Genomic DNA, 24374 nt, shown 5'->3' on the forward strand with positions numbered 1-24374 from the left:
TTAATTTTCAGTGCAGTTCTGCACATCCTGGGTCTCCTGGGACCAGAAGCAGAAGTCCCGCAGTACGGTGCCTCCAGCTCTTTCCTGTCTGAGTCCCAGCCCATGCAGGAGCTGTAAGACCCTGTGATACTGGGAGGGAGATTTCCAGCCTGGCTTGGCAGCTCCAAGGGGCTTGGATAGCGCAGAAGCCAAGTGACCTTTCAGAGGAGCAGTCGTGGTTGTTGGGTGCTTACCTGAACTTGAACCGCCAAACTTTCGGAGCTTTCCTATCACTAATTTCGTGTCGATGCCCCAGGGCAGGGCCCACAAAGGAAATATGAGGCTGGGAGGTCAGGACTCCTGGGTTCTGTTCCCAGCTTTGCAGCAGGACTGCAGCCAAATCACTTCCCTTCCCTTTGCATCTCACTTGTTTGTGTTAATGGCTTAATTTTTGATCACGTCTGATTCTGGATAACACAACCTGTTAAATGCCACTCCTTTCTCCCTTACCAGCCCAGAGGGAGGTGAGCAACCTCTACCACGCAGCCTTCCCATAGACTGTGTGTCAGCAGTGCCATGCCCTGGAGGGCAAAGCAAAAAATGGGTAGACAAGAGCATTTTGCCTTTGCAGAGATGTTAAGCTAATTCCAGTTGAATTCCAGGCATGCTGAAGATCCCATCGCTGGTGAACTGGAAATAAATAGTTCGTGCAACATTGGCTAAACAGCTAAAACAAAAAGCAAGACAGACACACACACACACACACACACCCATCTGTAGCCAGATGCCTTCATCAAACACTCTGGCTCTGTAGGAAAGTTGCAGACATGGGTGTCCGTGTAAGTTGGCGGGTGCCACCCCCCAGGCTGGGTCTGAGACCCCCCCCTCCCCCCCACCCCGAGTGAGGCCCCACTAAATGCTTGTTCTGTCTGTCCAGTTTCAGAGAGCGGGAGGATGTGGAAGTCCAGGACGCCAAGTCCCAGGCCAAGGCCAAGTGGTTAAGAGCATTCAACAAGGTTTGCATGCAGCTGCAAGAGGTGAGTGCGCCCCTCCTGCCCCCACCAGCTGACAGGGGGCTGGCAGGGACCTGTTCAAAGAGGACTTAGACAAGACAGGTTGATGACTTTCCCTAGCCAGAGCAGCCCTGGGTTGGAATCGGACGGTAGATGACTCCTGGGGCTGTGGGGAGGGGGTTAGCAAGGGGTGGGGGTTCGCAAAGGCATGGCCTTGTGCAGCCCTGGTTCACTGGGCCTGGTGGGTCCCAACCGAGGGTGAAAGCCCCCCTAGCTTCTCCCATTTGCCCTTGCCGGAGATCATGGGCTCAGGGCCTCCTTGCCATCAGCTGGGCAGTACTGACCAAGCCACCCTCCATGGAAAGGAGCAGGAGGTTTCTTCATCTAACTAGAACCTGCCTTTGACCCCAGTCCCACCCGCAGAGCAAGTGCCGGGGCAGCTAGTGCACAGCCCTGGAGTGCTGGAGACTTGGCCAAGATGGCGGGTAGGATGGCTGGGGGAACAGGAGAAGGAGCTCTGGGCAGAGCCGAGCCCTGCCCAGCCCTGCAAAGCACTGAAGAGCTGCATGTTCCCAGTGAAGTCAGTGGCCCGTTTGCTGAACTGGGACTTCAGGATACGTCTACACAGCCCAAGGTGGGCATGGGCCAACCTCCCTGACCTGGCCTGAATCCAGTGGGCGTGGCTAAGCGACGACAGGCTTTGGAGTGGGCTAGCGGGCCCAGTGTGGACCCTGAGTCCGCACTGGGCTTGGGTTACCCAAGCTGAAGCCCCTGCTGTGCTGTCTTCCAGCTGCCAGCTGCACTCACTGGCTTCAGGCTAGCTCGGGTGCTGTGTAGACAGGCCCCTAGCCCCCAAGCAGGACTTCTTCCCCAGGAGAAGGGTAGAGTACAGAGCACTGAAGCAGGGCTCACTTCTGGATGTGTCTGGTTCGTGCAGACGTTGATCTGTCCACGTGGCTCCCTCCCCCACCTCCACCCTCTGTCGCTTTTATTGAGTTGACCATTTTTTGTTCTGTTTTTAGACTCCATCCTCCATCTTTTCTTTTTCTTTTGGTTCCGGATTCGCCCCCCTGGGGCGTCGATTCCCCCCCCGCAGCTTCTCTTTTCAGTTGTTCACCACCCTGGCCCTTGTGGCCGCCTCTCCCCTCCCCGCGGGGCAGGGCGGTGGCCCGCATGCAGGTAAGCATGTTTGATTGAACCTGGACCCATGCTGCGTGTGCCCATCCTGCTGTGTGTGTGAGCGTGTGCGTCGGTGTGTGTGGGTGTGTGTGCACACGCAGGGAGGATGGGGTGCCACACTGAGGTGCCTTCCCTGGTGTTTGCTCCCGTTCTCCCCCAGGCTCTGCTGCTCCCCCATCTTTTTTCCCCAGTCCTGGCAAGTGAAAAATCAATTGGGAAAGCAAAGTCCTCCATGGATATCTGGTCTCTACCCACATCCCTCTGCAACAGCCCATCCCAGATATACTCAGCATCCCATAGGTGCTCTGCCAGTCCAGTGTCTTCCAAAAGAAAGACTGGACGGAACAGACCAGTCAAACCTTCAATTCATTTGTTTCCAGATTACCCCAGCACATGGTCCCTGTAGTTTGTGTGCTACCAGCAAAGGGTTAATCAGCTTTGTCAAACTGCTAGGCAACAGAGCTCCTTGCTAGAATCTGCATGGCCAGAGTGCTGGGCGTTTGGTTTCTCCTGCTCGTCTAGTTGAATTTAGCTTTTAGTTAAATGCGGCTGTTATTTGTTAAAAGGCCAATGGCATTTTGGGATGTATAAGTAGGGGCATAGCGAGCAGATCGAGGGACGTGATCGTTCCCCTCTATTCGACATTGGTGAGGCCTCATCTGGAGTACTGTGTCCAGTTTTGGGCCCCACACTTCAAGAAGGATGTGGATAAATTGGAGAGAGTCCAGCGAAGGGCAACAAAAATGATTAGGGGACTGGAACACATGAGTTATGAGGAGAGGCTGAGGGAGCTGGGATTGTTTAGCCTGCAGAAGAGAAGAATGAGGGGGGATTTGATAGCTGCTTTCAACTACCTGAAAGGGGGTTCCAAAGAGGATGGCTCTAGACTGTTCTCAATGGTAGCAGATGACAGAACGAGGAGTAATGGTCTCAAGTTGCAGTGGGGGAGGTTTAGATTGGATATTAGGAAAAACTTTTTCACTAAGAGGGTGGTGAAACACTGGAATGCGTTACCTAGGGAGGTGGTAGAATCTCCTTCCTTAGAGGTTTTTAAGGTCAGGCTTGACAAAGCCCTGGCTGGGATGATTTAACTGGGAATTGGTCCTGCTTTGAGCAGGGGGTTGGACTAGATGACCTTCTGGGGTCCCTTCCAACCCTGATATTCTATGATTCTATGATTCTATTTTGCTCATTCATCTCAGGACTCTCTAATATATTTTATTACCAGTTCAGACCCCTGTCCCCCAATCCACCTTACCCCCCCCACCATGTCTGCTGCACTGTGTATTGTTGTCCAACGCTCCCCATGTGCTCCAAGCACTTGTTCGTCAACAGGGAAGCCCCAGTAAATCTGCTGCTTGAGCCTCGCCCCAGCTAGCTGCCCGCCCTGGTTTACCTGCACGTCCGGGAGGCAGCGCTGACTCTGTCTGTCTGTCCTACAGGCCCGGGGAGAAGGATCTGGCGAGGCGAAGTCGCTGTGGTTTAAAGGCGGGTGAGTAACTGGGCAAACCTGAAACCTCTCTGACTTCCAGCCCCATGGCATCTGCGAAACCTGAGCCTGTTGTTGGGAGGAATGCTGCTGTTCCCTAGCGTTGGCGGCTTGGGTGGGGGGCACCTTGGATACATGAGCCTTATGGAGTGGCCCTGTGGGCCGGGGAGCATTCTGGAACGAGATACATCTCCCTAGCCTACGACAGCCACAGCAGTGCTGTTTTTCAGAGATGGGCCTTTTCCGTAGGCCGTTCCACTGGGCACAGGTCAGTTACTGCAAAGGGAGCATGGTGCAGATCTGCGAGCCCCCAGCAGCACCCATCCGGGATGCAAGCCAGCAAACGGCTCCACTTCTCCACGGGAACGAATCGGGCAAAAAAAGCTGGGGAAGAAGAGGAAAGAGCAAGTGGATCCGGCTGTCACCGACCCCTCTGCTGCACCTTGCAGCAGGTTCCCACCCTCTTTCTGTGTTCTAAGTGCCCAGGATGTGCCAAGCAGCGACGCGTGTGATGCCCTTTGCTCTCTGGACATGCCACATTCGGTCCCCTTCCCGGGCGGCATGCCACAGTCCCGTCTTCCAAACTGCTCGGGAAGGGCACTGCTTGTCAGACTTCCCCGGGGAAGAGGAGGCTGAGTTCCCCTAGGGTAGGGGTTCTCCGACTTTTCGACTGGTGACCCCTTTCACATACCAAGCCTCTGAGTGCGACCCCCCTTATACATTAAAAACACATTTTTATATACGTAACACCATTATAAATGCTGGAGGCAAAGCAGGGCTTGGGGTGGAGGCTGACAACTCACAACCGCCCATGTAATAACTTCGCGACCTCCTGAGGGGTCCCGACCCCCAGTTTGAGAGCCCCTGCCCTAGGGGCTGGCTGGCTGAGGTGAAGCAGCAGTGACATCTCTGGCTGAGGGCATGAGGCCAAGCTGCCAGCCATCCCTTGAGAGGCAGGGAGCTGTATCAGCCACGCTTCCCCCATGACGGATACAGTGGGACCTGCTTCCAGGGAGCTCTGGTCTCCTGGATCTGTGTGGAGAGACCCAGAATTAAAGAGTCAGAGAAGCCCCCACCTGCCAAGTCCCTCAGAAGACACATGGCTCAGCTGTGATGAATGGCAAGAGCATTCTGTACTGAGGCTGCTGAACATGGGCAGACCTGGTTCTCACTGGCTCCCATCCCAAGGCGGTGGCACTGGGTCTCCAGAACTCCTGGCCTGGCCTAAGTAGCTATCGGAGTGGGTCAGAAAACCAACAGGTTTTTCCCTGAGAGATTTCAAGTTTCTAACTGACATTTCAAAACAAAACAAGCCTTTTCATTTCCCCTTCCAGCCATTCCCTTGCCACAACAAACCGTTCAACGACCCAGAACAAAATGCCAGTGTGAGGCAAAATGCACATTTGCGTTTTGAATTGACATTGCAACGTGAAATGCTTTATCTGGCTTTAAATTCAAAAGCCCAAAACAAAGCAGCCTTTTCAGTCAAAAGAACCACTTTGTTTAGTTTCGGAGTGTCACTTGGGGACAAAAATGCCCACTCTGATGTTTAGGGCAGGAAAGATCCAAAGATTTTGTCTGAATTGACACTTAAACTGTTAGAGAGCTTATTCCTTCACCCTCCCACTTCCCTGGTCCTTCTCGCATGAACAGAGAGCAACAATACCCGAAGTCCGAAGGTGCAAATAATTCAATGTTTATTGGGGTGAACTTCCAGCAAGCTTAAATCCAAGTTCCTTTTTCTTTATTTTCTAATCCCAATTTACTTCCTGTTTGCCCCTAATTTATATAGTAATATTCTCAGCTATACCTTAACCAATCATTTTACTGAAATCTATCTAACCAATCCTAACATATTGTAACATAATTATCGAGCCAATTACATCCCACCACCTTAATTAGTTTACACGCAGCAAAATTAATTATACAGCAGACAGGAACAATTAGAGAGCCAGACAAATTAACAATAGAAAAGATAAAACATAGAGAAATGAGTGCTTCACAACCACAACTATTGAGAAGACAGGATGCTATCAAACTAAAAGTTTTCTTTAACCATCTTTCTCTGGAGGAAGGCGATAGGCATTATCAGGACAGGATTGTATTCCTAACAGCCCAATAGCACTTTATTTCAATGTGACGAGTTTGGAATGTGAGGACGTGACCCATTCGCTTCCCAGCTTGTGGCTGCCTCTTCTGCCCTGCCAAAGGCAAAGGCCTTCGCCTACGAACAGGGCCTCAGACTAGCCTAGTGAGAGAAGGCCGATACACAGGCGGACTGTGATTTTGATTCTTTGTTTTATACCTCTATAACTAGCTAAGTGATAAAATCACACCTACATTCTTAGCGTAAATGGCCTTTACAGACATCTCTGAATATCTCTATCCTAACATAAACATTTCTCTTTCAACAAACCTGGGAGGTTTTAGTGGGAAAACGTTCTGCACAAACTAGTTACAGCAGCTGTAGTAGTAACAGAGATTGCACCCTACAGAGCCTTCTAGAGCGAGGGGGCTGGATCATCCGCTCCTGGGCACCTCGCGTCACTGTTCACTTCTGTGCAAAGTAGGGGCAAAAAACTCAGAAACCCCAAAGCCAGCCCTGGTGTGCAGCATTTTCCATTGAAACCAGCATAGGAGCAAAGTTCCAAGAACCACCATTGACAAAAGGCCGAAACTTACTGAAATTCACATTTGTGTTCTTCAGAATAAACCCCCTTTCTCAGTGGAAGGCTGAACACTGGCTGAGTCCCTCCCTGTTCACACTGGTGTGAGCGAACCCCGAGCGAGGCCCTTGGAGTGATCGTCCCTGCCCCGAGCTAGTGTTTGTGGTCTCCCTGCACGGCCCCACTTCCCACCCCCCGCCCTTTCACTGCTGCATAGCTGCTTCTGTGGTCCCGGTGGTCTCTCCCTGGCCGTGCCACTGCAGGGTCTCTTTGACGGGGAGGGGGACATGCGCAGGAGCGGCTGGTGACTCTTGTGCACGGTGTCAGACCGTGCTCTGTTCCCCTCTGTCTGTCTCTCGGGGACAAACCCACCTGCCATGCAGGATGGATCTGGAGAGCCTGGGCAGGAATGGACACAACAGATGGGCTCAATGCTGGGGCAGCTGGGTGGGATCTGGTGCTTTGATCTACAGGAAATCCGTCTGTCTGATCGGGCGGTTCCTTCTGGCCTTCCACTCTGTGGCTTGAAGGGGGCTTGGGGCAGGGTGTGGGCCAGCCGGGGCCAATGGACCCAGCACTACATTGACCCATCCGCTGTCCCCCCTGCGGGGCAGGGACGCAGGTAGGGCAGGGGCTGCTTCACACAGTAGTGCGGCGCATCTCCGCTGCCCGCTGGGGAGACGCCGCCTCACCCTGGCATGCAGCCCGGGAACACCTGCCAGGTGCTGGGCAGGGCACAGGCCCCTCTGTGTGTGTGCGTGGGTGTCTCGATTGGTCTCCCCTTCCTGTCCCGCCCCCTCTGACTCTTGTCTCTCTTCCAGGCCTGGCGGCGGTCTGATCATTATTGACAGCATGCCCGACATACGAAAGAGAAAGCCAATCCCCCTAGTTAGCGATTTGGTGAGGCTCCTCCTAACGCCGCTGGCTTCCCCGGCTTGTCTGCTCTGCCCTGCTGGAGTGCGCCGCGGATCTGGCCCGAGCCGGGTTAACCAAAGGGATGGTGCGGCTGCCGCTCTGAGGAGGGGGCCTCTCTTAGCATCAGTAGCGGCCTCCCCGCTCGCCCGTCAGTGGCTCCCTCCTCCCTTAATCCGGCTCAGGCGCTCTTCGCCCCGTTTGCCTCGCTTGCTCTGTTTAACATGGCTGTGTTTCTGTTCTCTTTCCTGTGGTGCTGGCTGGCTGGGTTGTACCGCAGGGGAGCAGCGGTAAAGTTTCTGCGTTGCATTGACAGCATGCCTGATATTAAGCCTGGACGCAAATCCCTCCCACTAGTCAGCGATCTGGTGAGCTCGTGGTCTTCCTGGTTAAAGAGAGAGCACCCTTTGCATCACCTGCCCGGTCCTTCCCTCCCGCACCCAGCCCAAAACCTCCACCGAGCCCCAGCAGGCTGCCTCCAGCGAGGCATCTGGATCACAGGGCAGGGAGGGGCACGGGACTGGGGTGTGGCGGGCATGCCTGGTAGTTGGAGCAGGAGTCAGGGCCAGTGGTTAGAGCGGGAGTTGGCAGCCAGGAATCAGAGCCCAGCATCAGAGCCAGGGTCAGAGGCTGGAGCCGAGGGTCAGGACTGGGTTATCTCAGGTGAGGCAAGGCCGGGGTAAGGCTGAGGTCAAGGCATGAGCAGGGCTGGGTTCCAGACAGGTACGGGAGCTGTTGCAGCCGTGTGTGAATGCGCTGAGCAGCCGCTGAACTGCTGCTGGGCTTAAGAGCCGGTCTGCGGCCTCTTTCCCCCGTCAGGCAGCCGATACAGAGAACCGCGTGGGCGAGGCCCTGATTCCTGGCAGCCTGGGTGTGCCGGTGCCGGAACCATGTCTCCGAGCGGGCGTCACTCCCTGGCTGCATGGATGGCACAGGCTCCTCCAAGCACAGAACGAGCATGCGAAAACCTAGCAGTCAGCTGCCCCCCAACAGCGGCCCCACCTGCCACAATGCTGACCCACTGGAGCCCTTCTTAGGCGTGCTAAGAGGAGAGAAACCCAGGCCCCGGCGAAGCCCAGGGGAGCTTGGTCACTGACTTCTGTGGGGCCAGGATTTCACCCCAAGTCCATTCAGATATTAGCCTCTCCGCAGCAGCTGGGCCTGCAGCTGGGGACATCCAGCAGTGCGAAGGCCTCTTCTCCGACAAGCCTGGGAGACTTTGCCCTCCAGACGCTGTCTGAGTGAGTGTGTATGAATTGCAGGGGGGCTGGGGGAGAACCAAGACATGGAGAAGGCAGGGGAAATCCTGACCGTCTCAACCATCAGCTGAGAGAAAGCCAGGAAGCAAAGTGACTTGGCTCAGAGAGAAGGAGCAAGGTTGGATCAGGTGTCCCAGCTTGGGGCCTACCTCTGTTCCCTGTTCACCCTGCGTTGTGGCTCACTGAGGTTTTCACAGCCAGGCTGGACAAACCCCTGTCAGGGCCAGTCTAGGTTCACAGGGTCCTGCCTCAGTGCAGGGGGCTGGACTAGGGGACCTCTCAAGGCCCCTTCCAGCCCGACATTTCTGGGATTCCCAGGGACTCCCCTGTTGGGAGTGAAAAGAAAAGGAGGACTTGTGGCACCTTAGAGACTAACCACTAACCAATGTAGCTCACGAAAGCTCATGCTCAAATAAATTGGTTAGTCTCTAAGGTGCCCCAAGTCCTCCTTTTCTTTTTGCGAATACAGACTAACACGGCTGCTACTCTGAAACCTGTTGGGAGTGTCACTTTCTGCCCTTGAAGGAAGTGGGCCATTAGCTCCGCAGAGCTGGCCCATGGGTGTCTGCCCCCCAGCCCCTCGGGTTCCTAGGCAATGAGTCAGCCTGCTCAGAGAGCGCGGAGGAGGTCACTGTTCCAAAGGGTGCTGTCTCTTTAACAGAGGTTCTAGGGGCCTTGTCCAATACGGGGCATCAGTCCGAGTCCTTCTGTGGTAACATTTGGTTTCTAGTTTTGTTCCCAGATCCCTTCACAAGGGCAGTGGAAATCTTCCCAGCACATAGACCGCACCACCCAGCGCATTCCCGTAATTCCCAGCGCATAGACGGCACCACCCAGCACGTTCCCGTAATTCCCAGCACATAGACCGCACCACCCAGCGCATTCCCGTAGTTCCCCGCACAGAGACCGCACCACCCAGCGCGTTCCCGTAATTCCCAGCGCATAGACGGCACCACCCAGCGCGTTCCCGTAGTTCCCCGCACATAGACGGCACCACCCAGCGCATTCCCGTAATTCCCAGCACATAGACGGCACCACCCAGCGCGTTCCCGTAATTCCCAGCACATAGACCGCACCACCCAGCGCATTCCCGTAGTTCCCCGCACAGAGACCGCACCACCCAGCACGTTCCCGTAATTCCCAGCGCATAGACAGCACCACCCAGCGCGTTCCCCTAATTCCCAGCACATAGACCGCACCACCCAGCACGTTCCCGTAATTCCCAGCACATAGACGGCACCACCCAGCGCGTTCCCCTAATTCCCAGCACATAGACCGCACCACCCAGCGCATTCCCGTAATTTCCAGCGCATAGACGGCACCACCCAGCACGTTCCCGTAATTCCCAGCACATAGACGGCACCACCCAGCGCATTCCCGTAATTCCCAGCACATAGACAGCACCACCCAGCGCGTTCCCGTAGTTCCCCGCAGAGAGACTGCACCACCCAGCGCGTTCCCGTAATTCCCAGCGCATAGATGGCACCATTCAGGACACTCTCGTAATTCACAGTGTATATTCCACTTTATGGAGCACAGCCCCATAATTCAGAATCTCCATACCATTAGAGTGAGCGTGCTTTTCTAATTTAAGCTGTGTATACCACAATATACAACACACACGCACCCATAAGTAGCAGTACATACCCTTACAACCGGTGCCTTCCTGTAATTAACTTCTCTAACCAACACGCTCCCGTAATTCACAGACTATATACCATTACGTGCTCTGCTGTAATTCACAATATATTGCAGTGCCAAGGCCCAGTCAAGCTCCCCTCAGTGCAGACCCCACACGTTACACACATCCTGCTTGGTGCTATTTTCACTGGTGACAAGTACAAAATTTGAAACCGGACCCCTTGTTGCCTTCTCACCTAGGCTCCCCCTTTGCCTTCCCCTTCCTCTCTTTAATCCATTGGTTGGGGTTGTGCTTTGCGCCCCGCCCCAGGGATTCTGTTCTCCTTGTGTTTCTCTTCATGCAAGCTGCCTCGCCTCGCCTTGTTCCTTTGCTGCCTTGTCCACGTGGTGCCTGCGTGCTGCTCTCCCCTGGCCCTGGGGTGGGGGGGGGGGCAGCTGCTGCTGATGCCCCTGTGCTGAGTGGTGTTTGTCTCTTTGTGTTGGTGATGGAGCGATCCTGGGCTGGGTGGCGAAGGGAAGGTGTGTGCCCTGGGCTGTAGTATGTATAGGGGGATACGGACAGCGGGGAAGATGCCCCGTGCTTGTGATGGGGGCTGGTGGTCGCTACCTGGTGACTCGCTGCACTGGGATGCATTTTATCCCCATCCACCATGGATAGCTTTATCTCTGTAGCAGCCGGGCTCCCTTCCTTGGGTGATCCCTTAAACCCCAATCACGTAGAAAGATTCCCATAGACTCCACTGAGCTTCAAATCGGGCGCTAGACGCCCAGGAAGCAAGCTGGCCCTGCCCGGCGGCTGTGCCCAGGCGAATAAAGATGGGAGTATGCACCCTCTCGTCTCAGAGTGAAGAATGTGCTGTTGCCCTAAAGGAGTGGCAGAAAGCCCCCTCCCGACCCCCCACCAAACCCTATCGCTGGCTCAGAGCCGTACCTGAATCTTAAACCTGCTTCCTCTGGTGTATGCCTAAGTTTTGTTACACCCATGCTCAGCCACCATGAAACACCTGAGGGGTGGGGGGGCCCATGCAATACCTGAGGTACAGAATGCAGCTAGTTCCAACTCCTGGCTGAGAGTGGGGAAAAGCAACAGAGAAATGTCCAGAAGTGGGTTAGCGTTTGGTGCCGTCTGTTTACCCATTGACTCCCTGTGACAGAGAGGAAAGAAGTAGGACTTGACTTCCCTGTGTGAAAGGGCTGATATAACTGTCTTTTGCTTTCCATCCCTCTGGCTCTGGGCTCCCTCGCAGGCTATGGTAAGTCCTGCATTGTTTCTCGCACTTGAGTTTCCTCCCTTGTCCTGTTTCTTGCAGAAAATATTTGGGGCTTTTATATAAACTGCCAGGCAGCTCCTGCGCAGCTCCCACGTGGCATGGCTGGGGACGGCAGAGAGTTGTAGATTCTGGCCAGGAGGGGGTAGGGGGGGAGGATCTGGAGGTCAATTCAAGACCACCCCAAACTGTTTGAATGGGGATGAAAATTGAGGCCAGTGTGGGCTGGTGAACTGGGTCCTGTCTGGCCACATGCTGCAAAGGCCACCTGAGTTGAGGGCCAGGCAGGTGTCTTACACCTGGCTTTGAGGAGCTTGCCTGTTGTCAGAGATGAGGTCTCTGGGCTTGAACGGTTGTCCTGCTTTGGTAGCTACCATGTGACAAATCCTGAACCCCCCCTTTCCCCGCCCAAGCTTTGGCCCATACGCCTAAAGGGCTCGTGGCCTTGGCGTGCTAGTCATTTCATCCACCCCCTGCTGCAGCAGCAGCGCCCAGGACCAGTCTGAATGCGTCCCACTGGCCTGCTGAGTACTTTGGCCATCGGGCCTGGGAGGGGCCCGGCACTGCTGGGGTATGTCCCTAGAGATGCTCTGGAGATGCTGCTGTTTCCGCCACACTGAGGAGCTGGGCATCTTGACTTGGGACCTTTGCTTTTAAAAGCCCACCCGCTGGGGGGCGGGGCTGGCTGTGACTCCTCCCTGCTGATACAGCGGTTTGGTTGTGTTTTACTCCAACAGTCGCTGGTCCAGTCCAGGAAAGCCGGAATCACGTCAGCACTAGCATCAAGCACCTTAAACAATGAAGAGCTAGTAAGTGCCACCCCTCGGCATGTCTCACTCTGCTGCCGCAGGCTCCAGACACGAGCCTGTCAGACTGCACGAGCAAAGCAGGGTCAGGCGGGGTCGTCTGTGGGACGGGACCCTGCCACGGGTCTGCAGGGAAGCGATGCAGATGAGTCAGCGCTGAACCAGGGTGGTTAGCAGGGGCTCTGTGCAGTGAGAGGTGTCATCTCTCAGAGGGGCAAAACTAACCAGCCTGCTTATGGCTGTTAAAGCTCTCCCAGCTGGGGTATGAAATGGGCTAATCCCAAGGAAGGTCGTTGCATTCTGCCCACTTGTTCTGGTGTCCTTCATTGCCCATCCCATTGCTGCGCGCTGTTAAGCAGCGGCTGCGTCCCACCCCAGAGCTGGCCGCACATCAGTGGCAGGGGAAGGTCTGCATGCCCAGTACTGGAGGGATGAAGACCACTGTCTATAAGCCCCATCTCTGGGGTCTCTCGCTGGCTGGGAGCAGCCCTGCCCTGCTCAGACAAGAGCCTGCCTGGTGTGAGCGTTTTCTCCTTTCCCCCGCCCCACTTCTTTGCTTAGAAAAACCATGTTTACAAGAAGACCCTTCAAGCCTTAATCTACCCCATCTCCTCCACGACACCCCACAACTTCGAGGTCTGGACCGCCACCACCCCCACGTACTGCTACGAGTGCGAGGGGCTGCTGTGGGGCATCGCCCGGCAGGGCATGCGCTGTACGGAGTGCGGGGTGAAGTGCCATGAGAAGTGCCAAGACCTGCTCAATGCAGACTGCCTACAGAGTAAGGGGTGCAGCCTCTCTCTTCCTTTGGCTTCTGTGCCTTTGATGTCTTACAGACCCCCATGCAGGGGGCCCGAGGGTGGTGGGGGAGGGTCTTACGTATCCCCATTAACTCTTTAATGCCAGCACGGAATGACTTCTTGGGTGGGGGCCACCCCTGTGCGAGTGCTCCCCAAAGGCAGCCTGTCCCAGAATCTCCCCTCTTCATTGTTCCCCTCCCAATCACCTCCAGGAGCGGCTGAGAAGAGCTCCAAGCATGGGGCAGAGGACCGGACCCAGAACATCATCATGGTGCTGAAGGACCGCATGAAGATCCGGGAGCGGAACAAGCCCGAGATCTTCGAGCTGATCCAAGAGATCTTCGCCGTCTCGAAAGCCACCCACACCCAGCAGATGAAGGCCGTGAAGCAGAGCGTGCTGGACGGCACCTCCAAATGGTCGGCCAAGATCAGCATCACAGGTAGGTGCAGGGCCAGGCTGACGTGCCCTGCCAGCTCTGGACATGCACCTCTGAGCGAACACTGATAGAGGGGGATGGGAGTCGAACCTGCGGCCCCCTGGAGAGCCCTGGAGGTCCCCATCACACCGAGATACGCTGGAGCTGAGACCGTTCAGCACCACGGCACAGGGACACCCTGCCAGCTTCCTAACTCCAGGCCAGGCGCCCAGCATGCTGTGTGTTGCCTTGACCCACTGGAAATTGGCTAAGGACAGAGCATTGCATGCTGGGACCTGAAGTCTGCATGGGCTGCATCTCCCTGTTAATGAGGCTCTCGATTCCCAGGGTTATGTGTGCAGGTCTCTGGAGCCCAGCTTTGTTCCCTGCTGTGGATCTCGCAGCAGGATAGATCAGGTCCCTCGTGCATCAAGGGGTAGATATTCTTCCGCTGTCATTAGCCCATTGCAGAGACTGTGCCAAGTGCATGCAGCTGAGAGGAAATTAACCCCGCGCTTTCCTCCCTTTGGGAGCCCAGGAAGCACGTGTCTCCAGTGCGGCTTTTGGTGAAAGGAAATGAATTCCCATTAGAACCTGCACCAATTCAGCTGGATGCCTGGATCCAGCCCTTGCAATGGATCCCAAGCAAGCCAAGTCAGTCTCCTCTTTCGAGCGCTGGCTGATTTGAAAATCGCATGTTGCCCGGTTGTTCTGTATTTGCCATTGATTCCTGTTTTTATTTGTTCTCTCTGTTGTGTGTGTATTGTGTCTCTGTGGGGCTGGCTGGTGCGTGGTGCCGTGTGTGTGCATATAAACATTTGTGCCTCTGTGCGCATGGGGTGTGTGTTGTGTTATAGTTGTCTGTGCCCAGGGCCTGCAGGCAAAGGATAAGACAGGCTCCAGTGACCCGTATGTTACTGTCCAGGTTGGAAAGACGAAAAAAAGGACTAAAACGATCTATGGAAATCTAAATCCGGTCTGGGAGGAGAATTTCCATTTGTAAGTTACATCCTACTCCCAGTCCTACCTCTCTAGTCCGCAGGCCTGCCCTACAGCGTGGGGGGCCGTGTGTTCCTTCTTCTCAGTCACCCAGGTCTGCAGCTTGATTTGCATCCGCACTGCACAATGACAGGACTTGGACCAAGTCACAATGGGTTTTGAGCTCTGTCCGATACCCCGTCCTCAGACCTGGGACCAGCACGCTTGCTGACCTGAGTCAAACTGATTTGTGTGCAGCCCGAAGGGGGGTGTGGGCTGAAATTGGAGTCAGAGCAGCGGGCTTAGCGTACTGTGTAGACATTCCCCTGCCATACCGACCCCTGGTGTGCACTGGGCTCACTATATCTGGGATGGATTTTCTCCGGGGGTCAGTTTCTTCTGGTTGTTTCCAAACCCTGGTCAGGAATTTGGAGGGGACAGCCTCTCCCCCATGACATTACTGCACTTAATAACCAGCACTGGAGGGATTGGCTGGCCTGGGGCTTTGGGTCCTGTGGCTTCATGCCGCCTGAATGCTTGATCTTCCCACCCTTCCTGCAGGAGACCCTTGTATGACCTGAGCTTTGTGCTAGCTCTCTCTGCCGGATGCCCCAGGAGGCGGAATTCCAGCTCTCCTGGGCCAGGATTGACACTGGACGGTTCACCCCTATTTAGAAAGCCTGCACAAGGTCCATGCATGCACTTAAGCCCGGTGCATGGGCCTTGTGGGAATTAAAAAGTGCGTCCGCACGCCAGCACTGTTTCTCGACGGTGGGGAATTGCAGGCTCAGAGGATGCTGGGCCAGGGGCAGTTACCCACCCCCAGCACTCCCAGGAGCCTTTTGCAATAGGTCTGAGGGAGCTCCCAGTTGAAAGGCTGGGTTTTGCTGGGGGATAGGGGAGGGGTTTTTTTGCTAGGAATGCCCCATTCCTGGAGGCTACCCTGGTTCACGTCATTGCTCTGGGAATTTCTCTGTCCTCCCCCGAACCCCAGCGAATGCCATAACTCCTCCGATCGGATCAAGGTGCGGGTCTGGGACGAGGACGACGATATCAAGTCCCGCGTCAAGCAGCGCTTTAAGAGAGAATCCGATGACTTTCTGGGCCAGACGATCATAGAGGTCCGGACACTGAGCGGGGAGATGGATGTCTGGTACAACTTAGGTAATTCACTAATTACCCATACAACCCTAGGGCCCGCTCCGGCCCCCGCACCAGTCAGTGACCCGCTCCCATTGATTCCACTGGCTGCGACTCTGTGGTATGTAGCGATTTCCGTGCAAACGAGGTTGAAAAGCTTTTCAGAGTTAGCAAGTCAGAGTGTAGTCGCTATTTATCATTTCCATGGCAGGTGCAATTCATTGTATTGTATTTATTTGTTACTGCATCATTGGACAGAGGCCCTAGGGCTGGCAGGGACTCCCAGGCCCCCGAGTCCAGTCCCTGCTAGCGCAGGCAGCGCCAGCTGATAATCCTGCTCTGACACACGTCACGCTCCATCCTCAACCCAGCTGGGTCCTGTGTCCCCAAAGCTCCTCTGGGGAGGCTGCTCCAGAGCCTCTCTCCTCTGACGGTTAGAAACCTGCATCTGTCCCTGGCCGGTTTATCCCCGTTCGTTCTTGTGTCCCCCTCCGTGGCGTCCCCATGTATGTATCGAAAGCAATCAGATCCCCTCCCAGCCTTTATTCTGCCGGGCTGTACAAGGCAGGTTCTTGTCTCCTCTCGTGAGGTAGGCCCCACATTCCCCTGATCACCCTAGGAGCCCTTCTCAGCACCTGCTCCATCCTTCACCGGGGGTGACCGGAACTGGAGGCAGGAGTCCAGACAAGACTAAAGCTCCAAAATTCATTGTTGTTTGTGTTATAATACCACCTACAGGCCCCATTGTGCAGGGTGCTGTACATACACGTAGCAGGAGACAGTCCTCACCCCGGACAGCTACAGCTGAATAGACCAAGGGAACAGCATTATCCCCTTTTACAAACAGTAGCTGAACCCAGCAATTTGCCCAAAGCCCCCAGAGCATAGCCAGGCATTGAACCAAGCCTGCCTACATGCCAGGCCCGGGCTGCACCCCCCAGGCCAGCTTTTTCTGCTGCCGTTTGCTATTGTAAAGGGCCATCAGTGAGCTAATGCTTCCTCTGCTTCCTGCTCTCTGGTCCTCAGACAAGCGGACGGACAAGTCAGCCGTGTCCGGAGCCATCCGGCTGCACATCAGCGTGGAGATAAAGGGAGAGGAGAAGGTGGCACCGTACCATGTGCAATACACCTGCCTGCACGAGGTGAGCCATGCCCCAGGGGCCCCCACCCCACCGCACCCTGCCCTGCTGCCTTTTATCGTCAGAACGTTGGTTTTAAAATGTCTTAACGTTTCAAGTGAATTTGAACAGCCTGGTCTGGGAGCCCCAGAGAGCGAAGGGCTCCTGTCCTCTCCAGAGCGGGCACAGCATGGGCACAGATTCTGTCGCACACTGCCCCATGCCAGCGTACCTCACCTGGGACTCGAAGGGACCGTGTAGGGAGCTTGGTCTCCAGGGCTAGTGGACCTGTCTTCCTAGGGCATCTGTTTATATCGCCCCCTGCCCCCCCAGGATCTGAGTATCCCTGCCCACTACCAGCTACAGCCCGAGTCTCCACCACGGCACCAGGTGCACCCGTGCCAATCAGAAAGGCAGTGTTCTTGCAGTCACTTTCCCTGGTGCAGATGCTTACCAGGGCGCCAGAGAAGTGAGCTCTCCGTTCACAGTGTCCGCTCAGCAGGGCCCGGCCTCTGATACACACAGCAGCGAAATAATCCCTCCCCAGACCCACTCGTACTGATTCTCCAGTTTAAGCCTTTCCTAGCAGTGATCCTGAGGGCTCTCTTCTGTCCCGTGCGTTAGAACCTCTTCCACTTCGTGACGGACATACAGAACAACGGGGTGGTGAAGATCCCCGAGGCCAAGGGGGATGACGCCTGGAAGGTGTACTTCGACGAGACGGCCCAGGAGATAGTGGACGAGTTCGCCATGAGATACGGGGTGGAGTCCATCTACCAGGCCATGACGTGCGTCTCTCCCATTTTCTCCCTGTTTGTTTGAAGGGGTTAAATTAACACTGGGCAAGGGGTAAAGATACAGGGTCAGATCCTTGGCTGGTGTCACCAGGGGCAGCTCCCTTGAAGTCAATGAGTGAAGTTGATTGACACCAGCTGAGTCCTGCCCTGTGCCATGGGAGGGGAGAAAGGCGTGGAACGTCCCTCTCTGCGCAGGGCCTGGGATACCTCATCACCAAGAGCCCCTGGCACTGGTGTCCACTTGCTTTCCCCGCAAGGGGTGGGTGCAGAGCGTTTGGTTAGTCCAAGCCCAGGGGGCGGGTGCCCCTGCACTCCCCGGTGTTAGCAGGGAGCGAGTTCAGCCGTTCAGACAGACACGTGGAGCCTGCAGCGTCCCTCCTCCAGCTGGCTGCTACGGAGTCGCCCCGACGGGCGGGGGAGAGGCGCATGCCACCTCGGAGCGTCAGATTGGTTCCGGTTTTAAGAGAAAGGTGCAGGGCTCAGTCTGCTCCCAAACATACACACTGCACACACCCTACGCACACTGCACACACACACCCTACACACACTGCACACAGCCTACGCACACTGCACACACACCCCCTACGCACACTGCACACAGCCTACGCACACTGCACACACTGCACACAGCCTACGCACACTGCACACACACACCCTACACACACTGCACACAGCCTACGCACACTGCACACACACCCCCTACGCACACTGCACACAGCCTACGCACACTGCACACACTGCACACAGCCTACGTACACTGCACACACACACCCTACACACACTGCACACAGCCTACGCACACTGCACACACACCCCCTACACACACTGTACACAGCCTACGCACACTGCACACAGCCTACGCACACTGCACACACTGCACACAGCCTACACACACTGCACACACACACCCTACACACACTGCACACACCCTACGCACACTGCACACACACACCCTACACACACTGCACACAGCCTACACACACTGCACACACCCTACGCACACTGCACACACACACCCTACACACACTGTACACACCCTACACACACTGCACACACCCTACGCACACTGCACACACACCCTACACACACTGCACACAGCCTACACACACTGCACACACCCTACGCACACTGCACACACACACCCCCTACACACACTGTACACACCCTACACACACTGCACACAGCCTACACACACTGCACACACACCCTACGCACACTGCACACACACCCCCTACACACACTGCACACAGCCTACGCACACTGCACACAGCCTACACACACTGCACACAGCCTACGCACACTGCGCACACACACCCTACACACACTGCACACAGCCTACGCACACTGCACACACTGCACACACCCTACACACACTGCACACAGCCTATGCACACTGCACACACACACCCTACACACACTGCGCATGCACACCCTACGCACACTGCACACAGCCTACGCACACTGCACACACACACCCTACACACACTGCACACAGCCTACACACACTGCACACACACACCCTACGCACACTGCACACACACAACCTACACACACTGCACACAGCCTACGCACACTGCACACACACACCCTACACACACTGCACACAGCCTACGCACACTGCACGCACACACCCTACACACACTGTACACACCCTACACACACTGCACACACACACCCTACACACACTGCACACAGCCTACACACACTGCACACACTGCACACAGCCTACGCACACTGCACACACACACCCTACACACACTGCACACAGCCTACGCACACTGCACACACACCCCCTACACACACTGTACACAGCCTACGCACACTGCACACAGCCTACGCACACTGCACACACTGCACACAGCCTACACACACTGCACACACACCTCCTACACACACTGCACACACCCTACGCACACTGCACACACACACCCTACACACACTGCACACACCCTACGCACACTGCACACACACACCCTACACACACTGCACACAGCCTACACACACTGCACACACCCTACGCACACTGCACACACACACCCTACACACACTGTACACACCCTACACACACTGCACACACCCTACGCACACTGCACACACACACCCTACACACACTGCACACAGCCTACACACACTGCACACAGCCTACACACACTGCACACAGCCTATGCACACTGCACACACACACCCTACACACACTGCACACAGCCTACGCACACTGCACACACACACCCCCTACACACACTGTACACACCCTACACACACTGCACACACACACCCTACGCACACTGCACACACACCCCCTACACACACTGCACACAGCCTACGCACACTGCACACAGCCTACGCACACTGCACACACTGCACACACCCTACACACACTGCACACAGCCTACGCACACTGCGCACACACACCCTACACACTGCACACAGCCTACGCACACTGCACACACCCTACACACACTGCACACAGCCTATGCACACTGCACACACACACCCTACACACACTGCACATGCACACCCTACGCACACTGCACACAGCCTACGCACACTGCACACACACACCCTACACACACTGCACACAGCCTACACACACTGCACACACACACCCTACGCACACTGCACACACACAACCTACACACACTGCACACAGCCTACACACACTGCACACAGCCTACGCACACTGCACACACTGCACACACCCTACACACACTGCACACAGCCTACGCACACTGCACACACACACCCTACACACACTGCACATGCACACCCTACGCACACTGCACACAGCCTACGCACACTGCACACACACACCCTACACACACTGCACACAGCCTATGCACCCTGCACACACACCCCTACACACACTGCACATGCACACACACACATGCATTCTTCACACCCTGCACACACACACCCTGCACACTGCACACACACTATGCACCTTGCACGCACACTGTACGCACACACGCTACACTTCCGCACACACACTGAACACACGCACACCCTACTCACCCTGCTCACACGCACACTCTTCATGCAGGGCACACACACACACTGCGCACACACATGCACCCTACATGCATTGCACATACACACACACACTGCACACGCACTGCATGTGCACACACACTGTCCACACTGCAAACACCCTACACACACTGCACACGCACACTGCACCCATTGCACACGCACACTGCACATAAACATACGCTGCACACACACTGCATATGCACTACATGCAGAGCACACTATTCACACATGCACACACCTTGCACACACTACACATACTGCACACACACACATTGCACACACACACCCTGCACACCCTTCACATACACACATCATGCATGCACACACACAAACACACACCTTGCACATTGCACACATGTGCACACCCTTCCACACCCACACTCACACCCCTTGCACACCCTTCACACACCACCACACAATCACCAAACCACCCCCTACACACACACGTTCTACAAGCCACACACCATGCATACATAAACAGATGAACACACTCTATGCACTGTCCCCTTCTGACACACTTGCTTCACAACCCACACTGTGCACAGGAGCACCCACAGCAGCCCCTTCTGACACACAAGGCCCATGCTCTACAAAGCACACCCGCCACACGGCACATACACATCCTACATCCCACGGCCTTCCCCCACCACGCTGAACCCTGCATACCCTGCTCTCACACCCAGACCACACCAGACCCGTCGTGCAGCATACCCCATCACTGCAGCATCCCAGCCCTCACCCGTGGCCCCGGACTCTGCGGGCCTTGCAGCCTGTCATCTCTTCTCTTTCAGTCACTTTGCCTGCCTGTCCTCCAAATACATGTGTCCCGGAGTGCCAGCCGTGATGAGCACCCTTCTAGCCAACATCAATGCATATTATGCCCACACCACCGCCTCCACCAACGTGTCTGCCTCAGACCGCTTTGCTGCTTCCAATTTCGGGGTAAGTCCGATGGTGCGTAGAACTCTCCTTCCTATTTCTCTCTTCTCGGCGCTCGTTGGGAGGGGAGCGGAGTAGAAGGAGCCGTGCAAAACCATCACCTCCAAAGGGCAAGTGCTCCTGGCTTGATCGCCACTTTGAAAACCCTCCCATTTTTCTTGCCAAATTTGCAACTATTTCACCTAAAAGGGGAAAACTTTGCTTTAAAAAAAGCACTGGAAGTTTTGAGTGAAATCTGGCCCATTTTTTACCACTGGTGGAAATCGCAATGAAATTATATATAAAAACTCACCCTTTTGATGCCAAAAAACCTCCCCACCCACCAGCAGAAAGCAAATCTTTGCAGGCGGACAGTTGCCCAAAGAGAAATCCCGAACGCTTTCGCCAGCACCCGTTGTGAGTTTTGCACGGCCCTGGTAGTTCTCGGTGAAACCTGAATTCAGAGCAAACTCACCTGGTTTTATGGGTATCTATAGAACCACAGACTGCCCGTCTGGTTTGGACAAACCTCGGAGAGATTTGCATTTTGGCCCTGATCCTGCGAAGACTGGAATGTGTTTGACTGCACTCATGTTGACCACCCCAGGGGAGTTCAGGGGAATACTCGCATGTGTAAAGGGAAGTAGGTCCATAAGTGTTGGCAGGATTGGGACATGGGGCTGGAAGCTAAAACCAGGAAAGTTTCTAAAGGTGACAGATTAACACGTTAGTTAGTTGAGTTCAAAATGATGGTTCAATTCTTGATCTCTGTTCACCCCGTGCAATTCTGGAATAACCCCATAAAAGTCCCTAGCAAATCCCTTCCCCCACAGAGAGACCTTGCAACCAGCCCTGGGGAGGGATATAACAGCATGGGCCAGCGTCCCAGCAGGAAACCAGCCTGGCAGACCATTTCCGTGCTGAGCATTCTGGCTGTGGAAGCAGGCTCAGTCCCTTTCCCATCCTGGCCGCCGGCCAGTGGAAAGTTTACTTACTTACGATTATTAGTTAGTAGTATTACTATTTAGTGAGTGCTGATGGGGCACAAGCCCAAGGCCTCAGCCTGAACGCTCTGCCTTAGGGCTCTCCCTTCCTGTGCTGTAAACCCAGAGTGACTCTAGGGAACTCAGTGGAGTTACTCCAGATTTACAGCAGTGTAAATGAGACCAGATTCCAGCCATTAGGGTTTATTCCAGCAAAGTTCCCATTATCCTCACTGAGTAAAGACTTCAGGCCCTTTTAAGGCGGCATCATAGAATCGTACGACTGGAAGGGGTCTCGAGAGATCGTCCAGTCCAGTCCCCTGCACTCATGGCAGGACTCAGTATTATCTAGACCATTCCTGACAGGTGTTTGTCCAGCCTGCTCTTAAAAATCCCCAATTGCGAGATTCCACAACCTCCTTGGGCAATTTATTCCAGTGCTTCACCACCCTGATAGTTAGGAAGCTTTTCCTAATGTCCAACCTAAGCCACCCTTGCTGCAGTTTAAGCCCATTGCTTCTTGTCCTATCTCAGAGGTTAAGAACAACAATTTTTCTTCCTCCTCCTTGTAACTTGAATGTACTTGACAACTGTTATCATGTCCCCTCTCAGTCTTCTCTTCTCCACACTAAACAAACCCAGTTTTTTCAATCTTCCCTCACGGGTCATGTTTTCTAGACCTTTCATCATTTTTGTTGCTCTTCTCTGGACTTTCTCCTGTTTGTCCACATCCTTCCTGAAATGTTGCACCCATTTTGTAGTCCAGTTTACAGTTGTGTACCAGCTAATACAGCTCATAGTAGAGGAGAGCTCGGGCTCCCCTGCAATGGATCTAAAGGGGATTCTCTACTGAAGCTGCTGGACTCAGACAGACCCTGTGGTTCTCTCTGGCTGTCCAGCTTCCATCCCAGTCTCACCAGACAGGGGCTGCTGACAACCCGGCTAGGATTAAGCTGCTCCTGAGTTTATGTTTGTTCTGAACCTTCCTGATAAGTGTAACAGAGAGATCGTAGCTGGCATCAGTAAACACGCTCCCCTCATCCAGCACGGCTCTGCTGAACCCCCCCGCCTCTGTGCATGGGTGCCCCTCTTGCAGGGGGTAGCGGCAAAGGGACAGAGGGGGGCGATCTGTCAACCTTGCGCTGGAAACGGCTGAGCTGGGGAGGTGGGGAAATGGGCTTTGGTCGCCCTTCTCCTGTTTACCTGGCGCCGGGGTGTGTCTTTGCAGAAAGAACGTTTTGTCAAGCTGCTGGACCAGCTGCACAATTCGCTCCGGATTGACCTGTCCATGTACCGGGTAAGGGGAACCAGCCCCACAAGGGGTGAGGGATGGGGACGAACGCCTGCAGACTTTTAAACGGGCTTCAGAGCTGCTCCCTGATCACCTGCAGCTTAGTCCCTTGTGCGAGGAGTCTCCTGCCACCAGGCTAGAGCCTGTCAAGGGCTCAGGCTGGTCCAGTGGATGAGGTGCTGGAGGGGGATTCAGGAAACTGGATTCTAGGCCCAGCGTCTGCTACTGGCCTTGGTGAGTCATTCTGTGCCTCAGTTTCCCCAGCTATGGAAACAGTGCTGCTCAGCTTGGAGAGCTGTGGATGTAAATGGGAGGTTTTCCACAGGTTTCAGTGGGAGCAGGTTTGGTGTTAAACACCAGGTGGCTGTGATCAGATCACCTACTAGCTCTGAAACTCCAGCCGGGGTAGCCCCTGCTTGCTCTCCTAGCCATCATGTAGCCCTCTAATCTTCTCTCTTTCCTAACAGAACAACTTCCCTGCCAGCAGCCCGGAGAGGCTGCAGGATCTCAAGTCGACGGTGGATCTGTTAACCAGCATCACCTTCTTTCGAATGAAGGTAATGCCCGGTGCCTGCTGGCTGGTCCCTCCCAGAGGAGCAGCCACTTGGCCTGGGATTCCTCTGCTTCCAGAATGCAGCTGAGGAGCTGTGCCGCATATTAATTAGCTTAATTAATTGCCCATCCTGTGTAC

The 24374-nt window shown here is 54.9% G+C and overlaps 1 protein-coding gene across 2 annotated transcripts in view; it reads left to right on the forward strand.

The window, feature by feature from the left end:
* Window positions 1-24374, forward strand: part of LOC311512974 (protein unc-13 homolog A) — a 125475-nt gene that overhangs the window by 59905 nt on the left and 41196 nt on the right. Inside the window, exons 12-24 of one of the 2 annotated variants that reach the window (XM_084614480.1) lie at window positions 917-1016; window positions 3614-3663; window positions 7148-7226; window positions 12144-12215; window positions 12774-12993; window positions 13225-13452; window positions 14286-14427; window positions 15401-15570; window positions 16573-16688; window positions 17289-17452; window positions 21283-21433; window positions 23621-23689; window positions 24151-24240. In XM_084614480.1, the coding sequence (XP_084470606.1) occupies window positions 917-1016; window positions 3614-3663; window positions 7148-7226; window positions 12144-12215; window positions 12774-12993; window positions 13225-13452; window positions 14286-14427; window positions 15401-15570; window positions 16573-16688; window positions 17289-17452; window positions 21283-21433; window positions 23621-23689; window positions 24151-24240 (1651 nt within the window). Of the gene's footprint in view, window positions 1-916; window positions 1017-3613; window positions 3664-7147; window positions 7227-11320; window positions 11392-12143; window positions 12216-12773; window positions 12994-13224; window positions 13453-14285; window positions 14428-15400; window positions 15571-16572; window positions 16689-17288; window positions 17453-21282; window positions 21434-23620; window positions 23690-24150; window positions 24241-24374 lie in introns of those variants that run through there. The other variant, XM_084614479.1, reaches the window with a different exon arrangement.

The sequence above is a fragment of the Lepidochelys olivacea genome, assembly GCF_965140295.1.
Source record: "Lepidochelys olivacea isolate rLepOli2 genome assembly, chromosome: 25".
Classification (NCBI taxonomy): Eukaryota; Metazoa; Chordata; order Testudines; family Cheloniidae; genus Lepidochelys; species Lepidochelys olivacea.